Source organism: Brachyhypopomus gauderio, chromosome 11 (genome assembly GCF_052324685.1).
Source record: "Brachyhypopomus gauderio isolate BG-103 chromosome 11, BGAUD_0.2, whole genome shotgun sequence".
NCBI classification, from domain to species: domain Eukaryota; kingdom Metazoa; phylum Chordata; class Actinopteri; order Gymnotiformes; family Hypopomidae; genus Brachyhypopomus; species Brachyhypopomus gauderio.
In genome coordinates, this window is record NC_135221.1 from 14,877,070 (window position 1) to 14,884,087 (window position 7,018).

The 7,018-nt window shown below is 44.3% G+C and overlaps 1 protein-coding gene across 1 annotated transcript in view; it reads left to right on the forward strand.

The window, feature by feature from the left end:
* The window catches only part of ndrg4 (NDRG family member 4), a 32,932-nt gene that overhangs the window by 9,874 nt on the left and 16,040 nt on the right, over positions 1-7,018 (forward strand). Inside the window, 3 exon segments of the mRNA XM_077022254.1 lie at positions 833-970; positions 2,806-2,844; positions 3,562-3,606. Of these exon segments, the coding sequence (XP_076878369.1) occupies positions 833-970; positions 2,806-2,844; positions 3,562-3,606 (222 nt within the window).

The following is a 7,018-nucleotide window of genomic DNA, read 5'->3' on the forward strand; positions in this document are numbered from 1 at the left end:
AATACAGTGACTGAGCTACGACGGTCATTATACTGATTGATGAGAAGTCATCATGATGATGAAGTGAGGATTATCTACGTAATCTGGATGAGACCGATGCATGTCTGCAAAAGTGCAGGTTCTGATAATCTGATATGTATGTCAGATGTATGTAAAAGAGAGAGAGGTTTGTTTGATTGGACATCTGAAGTCCTCAATAAAGTCGTGTTAAGCTCCCATAGGAGAGAACTGAAAGGATGTCTGTTTTCATCGATGGTCATAGTATCCGTAGTCCGCCCTTGTAAACAATCTCTCCTGCTGTCTTTAAAGGTGACTGATGATATCATTGACGGATCTGTGACTGTTGCTCTGCATTCTTGCTAGACTCAACCTATGAATGTCCACCTAAACTGTCTTTGATTGCAGATCACACCATCACTTATACTGCAGCTGTACCATTTATTACAGTGAAATGTACTGAGTAACATTACTGTAACAGACCATTAATACTCTGTGTGTACTAGAGGACATAGTACCAATGTTCATGAAGTAAGTGCTGTTACACATCACTACTCAGATTATTACACTGTAATGAATTGTGCAGTAACATTGTAACCGTGGGGCTGTAATGAATCTTCTCGTATTGCGATACGTACATACAGGCCCGAGAAATTCTGATGGAACATTCCAGAAAACAAGAAAGTCCTTTTAGGTTTATGGGAAGATTTCTTTTGTCACCAGTGAGAAGAGCCAGACCCCACCAAGCATGTACAACACATCTCATCCTCCACGCCTGTAGAGGGTGCTGTTTTACTTTGTTTCCTGTAACACCTCTTTATGTGTAATGAGGCAGACGAGAGAAGCATGTGTGAATGCACCACCCCCCACTGGGCCCCGCCCCCAAACGGCACACCCCGTCCACAGGTGGCATGAGATTGCCCGCCATTGGCTTGGTGTGACACGCCGACGCCGGACGACCGGGTCCATCCTGGTAATTAATGCACAGACCACGCCCACCCCCATCGTCCAGTACAGTTACATATTTATGTTGGGGAAATCTCATTGAAACTTTGGTTCTTTAAAGCCAGAATATGTTTAGGGTGGGAGTCAGTCCAGCAGTGACTCCACTGTAGACATTAGTGCTTTCCATGTTTAATATGGTAGTATGGATGATTCTGATTTAAATCTCATTATGATTGCAGTGTTTACTGTCAGGATAGATCTGTGTTCTGTTTGGACAGTAGAAAGCTGTTAAAAACACTGGAGGCAGAATGTCCTCTTATATATTATGTCTTTACAGACACCAGGCGTCAGTGAGATTTCCCTCAAAATCAATGTCAAATGACTGTTTTAGAGCAATATCATCTCAGTGCACAGGTTTCTTAAAGCATCTTTAATTAACCTATTGTAATGCAGATATTAAACAACTTTTATATTATAGGGGTGCTGCTACTTTCTCCAGACTAGTCTTGTTATTTTGGCTTTTAGCCAGTGAGATCAGTGGCTTCCAAATAGCAGAACACAGGGTCATAGGTCAGCCTACAGTGGCATGTGAGCATCTAACTGTATTGAAGTGCTCACAGAGCTTCAGCCGTGCCATGGCAGAAGACTGAATGCCTGCTGTGTCACTGGTTTTGTTTAGTTTGAATGGTTTGGCACATACTTAATGCTTTTATCAGCTCTGGCCTTAAGCCTGCAGCACCATTTATAATAATGATTGACCAAAAGGAGCCCATAATCAAATGAACCACTGTCACGTGCTTTAGTTGAAAAAAAAAACAACAAACAAAACAAAACAAACAAACCTGATCGAACACTGCCCTCTGTCGCAGCTCTGTGGTACTACACTGTGGATGAAACTTGCTGGTTTGATCTCTCTCTCTCTCTCTGTCTCTCTCTGTCTTTCATAAACCACTTCGACTCAGTCTCCCAAAACACACAAAAAGTCTCTAGAATGACCCTGAGCATGGTGATAACCTACTTAGACCATTTGAACTCTTACGAGCAGAACTTGCTCTGTAAATTCTGATTGGGAAAGTGCGTTTGGGAAAGTGAGTCAGCTTTACTGAGTCTGATCATGTGACATGTTTGGGCCTCTGCTTCTCTGTGCAATCCATTATCATCTACCACACGACGGGCAGCATGACTTCATATCTGACATGTACACCAAGTTATGCTGGAGATTATATTTGCCCTCTTGAACCTCACGAGTAATTGTTCACATGAAACACTTGCTGATCTGTAGTTTTTAATGACCGAGTTGGAGCTACTGCAGGCTTTTGCATTTCTGTTAGTTTCCTCAAGGAAAGGCCGCAGCGTCTCGCACACCTAACCCAACCCTTTCTCACCCGGTAACATTTCACCACGTGCCATTCCAGGATCTCCACCAGTGCTCACTAATCTTTCTGCTCCTTTGTGTCAAATTAACCCAGCTGTGGACGAATGGAAACCAGCAGGGAGCATTTAGCACAGTGGTACGTGCTCCCTGCTCGCGTTCTGTCCCGTTTTAGCTAAGTCAGGCTAAAGTCAGCACTACGTCACAGCCGCGGGATGTGTGTCTAGGACCTGCAGGACAGCACGGCCGTTTCCTTTCTCCAGAAGGTGTCCCTCAGCTCCCTACAGGTCTGCAGTGAGCGTAGCTGCACGTTAGTGCCATCTGTAGCACCCCGAGCGAGGCAGCCTGTGCTGTGTGTTCATAGTACCACAGTTCCATCCACCCAGTGCTGTGAAGGTGTTGGGTTTCAGTGTAAACCCCGACCACGTTGTGTGTGTTCACTCTCAGACTAAATGAACCCTGACCGCATTATGTGTGTGTGTTTGTTTCAGGAGAACAGTGAGGCCTTCGTACCTATCGGAGACTGGAAGGTACTGAACACTTATATCTTTCTTCAACATTTTGCATTTTTTATGTTTTAATCTTAGTCTTAGTCTTAGTCTGTGATTCAGCTGGTCTGTGCCTGCTAGCACAGATGCTTGGTTTGGGTCAAGCCCACCAGCTTCGCACTGCCTTGCTATCAGATAGTGGTTGTTTGCTGGTTAGCATATGGTCAACTCCACGATCGGCTGCTAATTCCTTAGGGGGAGTGCACAGGTGATCTTTCCTGAGGAGGAGTGCATAGGTGATAATTGCTTAGGGGGAGTGCACAGGTGATAATTCTTTAGGGGGAGTGCACAGGTGATCATTCCTTAGGGGGAGTGCATAGGTGATAATTCCTTAGGGGGAGTGCACAGGTGATCATTCCTTAGGGGGAGTGCACAGGTGATCATTCCTTAGGGGGAGTGCACAGGTGATAATTCCATAGGGGGGGTGCACAGGAGAACACATTATGGTGAATATTGAGTTGAACACAGTATGACTATTGAGTTGGAACTGGATTAAATTATTGCTCATTTGTACGTGTCAAACAAAAAAATTAAAGTCCTATACTCTATGGTGACAGCTATTGATCCAGAGATACCAGTAAGCAATGAGACATATTAATTATGCATGTAAGCAATGAAAGCTTTTAGTGTGTTGTTGAGAGGGCTGCACATACCATCACAACAACAGTGATTAAACAGCATTTTTTTGTTTATGCAAAGATGGCTAGAGTCAGCTGCCCAAGCAATATCTCTCTGGTGTTTCAAGTAAGTACAGCAGTTTACTGTGACTGATGTTTTGTTCTGGGTGTGAACTAATACTGCAGGATGACTTGTGATAGGCTAACAGCGGATTAGTCATGAAGGCATGTACATCAGTCACAGTGTTCAATCAGACTTAAATCAGTATTTTTGAATGATGTTTAAAAGTTTATTCCACAATCTTCCTGAGTGTACTTCTGAAACTTCTAAAATAATCTAAAATCTAAATAATCATTTATGCAGAGTAACACTAATTAGCACATATGTAGATGTGATGGCAGCTGTCACCCCCTGACGGGGAGTGTGTTGTCATGGAGATTGTCACTCAGGAAAGTGAATGTGTGTTGTGGCTGTTCTTTCAGCTGCTGGTTGGTGTGCATGTTTGTCCCCAGAAAGACGCAGTGGCTGCTGCCCTCAGCCTTCCGTACTGTACAATAACACTAATTAATATGCGCAGGGCAACACTAATTAGCATATATGTAAAATAATTAGTGCATTGCTAGACAGGCCTGCAGCTTAATCTACTGTATGAGTGAGTGCAGTGAGTGAAACTGATTAAAATAAAGGGGGAGGGGTGTGTAAAATTAAAGCACCTGCACCTTGGGCCTCTGTAGATTTGGGTTTTGTTTCTGTGGTTAAATGAGTATTAGGAGGAACTTCAGTGTCTGGGGCTCACTCCCCATCTTTAGGAGACAACTGTTAATTACAGCGTTTTCATTGAAAGGGTTTAATGAAACCTGTGAGCAGGAGGTACACAGCCTCGGGGTCTCCAGGCTCTTCTTTAGGGGCTGAGTGGTCTTAGCACGAGCTCAGTCAGGAGTTCTGATCTGTGACAGCAGTGCAAATGTGCACAGATTGTAGACCTTTAGTTTAGACTAGCACAGAGTAGACCTTCCTGCACTGAATACGTGTGTTAGGTAATTGTGTTTTGGTGCTTGTGTTGATTTAACAGTGCCTTATACATCAGCATTATTCCAACAACTTTCTTTTTTTTTATTCAAAGCTTCTTATGATCCGGTTTATTCAATTTTGTCTCTTTTTTAAGTGTGTGCATGTATACACATACAAGCTCTGGAGGTATGGGGCTAGCTGTGTGAGTGTGGGGGGTTTGTGTGTGTGTGATGGAGTGAGATGTGCACTGTGTGTTTAACAGAACCCATGTGTGAGTCGGCTCACTGAGAAGCAGAGAGAGACGAATGGAGAGATGGGGTGAGGGATGGGATGTGGATGGGCAGCTGGGGTGGTGAGAGGGGCAGGTAGAGGTGGCAAATGGACTGCCCTGCGGAGTGTAGTTTCTACCCTCCTCTGGTGGTTCTATCCTGAATTTACTTGATTCAGACAACCAAGGGCTTCTGGAGAATATTCTAGAAGAACCAGGTAGGCTATGTTAGAGCAGGATGAGCAAAATACAGCGCTATGGACTCCGTGTTCTGACGTGAAAAAACACAAAACACCGAGTAATATACAGCCGTCTCAGTAACGAGGAACTCAAGAGTCGAAGTGGCATGCGTGTGAGGACTTCAAGTCGGAATGCCACATAGTTCATGACAAAAGTTGAACGTGAGAATGTCGCTGACACGTTTTGGTGCCCAAGCGAATTAAACAAACTGGAAGGCAGCACACATTCCGACCTGGCCAGTATGAATATGGCTCATAACGTTCACCCCACTGCTACATCGCTAAACGCTAACCAGGCTACGGCACACGGAGCTGATGTGGTGCTCCCCCTAGTGGACAAGTGTGGATGCGCGCATTGACCGCAGAGTTGATTTGATCGCTATCTCTGCACGGTCGCTTGGGAGGCGAGGACAGAAGCACTCCCTACGGAGGACCACACTTCACGACACACAGTACTGTGCTATATACGCGGGCCTCCTATCCGTAAACTTGCTGCAAATATCCTTAATATAGCCTTCTCTAATCCTGCAACATGGTCTAGAAACGGTGTTGTACTCTACATCCATTAATGAAGGGACAGCAGTAACGGCATGTTCCTTAGCAAGTGAAAAGAACTTAAATGTTGCATCTAGTTGCATCCAATAATCTAATTATTGGATTGAGATTATTATTCAACCTATTCCTTGATATTATTACATATTTTAAAGAAATGTATCATTTCAAAATATCTTACTGCTGCATTGCAACATTGGCAGATCATTTTACCTCAGTCAAACATTAAATTCTTGAGAGAAAAATTACAATTAGTAAAAAGTAAAAGAAGAAGAAGAATGAATGATATTTGAATAATATTACAATAACTGATTTTTCACTAACAAATAGGCCAGACAGATTGAGGTGGGTCTGCAGGTAAATATGTGCAGACAGAGGGTTTGGGTGTAGGACAAGGACTGAGCCATAATCACCATCCATGCTCCAGAAACACTGCAGATGAGAACACAAGACAACGAGCTGCTGCAGAGTGACAGACCCACCAACCAGTCCTACGCTGCCAGTCCCCGATTCCTACCAATAAGAGGCAGAGTTGTGTGTTATGGTATGAAAGCAGGCCAGGGGGAGGGGCACAGCTCACAGCAGGGTGATAAGAAACAAAGAGGCGGGCACCGTAGCAACAGCAGCATTTTCTCCCTGCATCTGTTGCCTGGATCCCATTCCGGCTGACAGGAGAGGACCAATACTGACGTCCTCATCTTCCTTCCACTCCTCCTCATCCTCTGTGCGCGAACACCTGGGTGCAGACATGCCTGAGTGCTGGGATGGGGTGAGTGCCATTGATGTGTGTGTGTGTGTGTGTGTGTGTGTGTGCGAATGTTGATTTTGTGTGAATGAGTGACTAATTGTAGCTTGTTCTGTATAACTGTGAAACTGATTGTGTGTGCCTCTGACGGTGTGTGTGTGTGTGTATGCTGTTAGTGTGTCACAGCTGCACATTCTTTGGGTGAAGCAGGCATTTGACCTAGTTGAACACGATTTGTTTACAGTGTAGCACTGTAATGCCTCACTCATGGTTTTCTGAAACTGCTGAGACGTTTATTAGAGGTCAAGCCAGTGTGTAGCTGTCATCATGAAAGAAGAAGAAGAGCTGAGAATGGACTTTTCCTTTATCATGATGAAAGACGATGCATTGTTGAAATCACATGTGAGAGTGAACCTGTCTGCTTGGGATGATAAAGGTGAAGATGATGATGCAGCATACTAATATATGATGTATGTGATGTTCATGTGACATTTATCTCACACACACACACACACGCACGCACGCACGCACGCACGCACGCACGCACGCACGCACGCACGCACGCACACACACACACACACACACACACACACACACAGCTGTAATGTCACAGGTATGTACTCACCTGTGGTCGGTCAGAACAAAACAAACCAAAATGTATCAAAACAGAGTGTGTGTGCTATTCAGGATGTTTTGTACTTATCTAATGATAGCTTGTCCTAA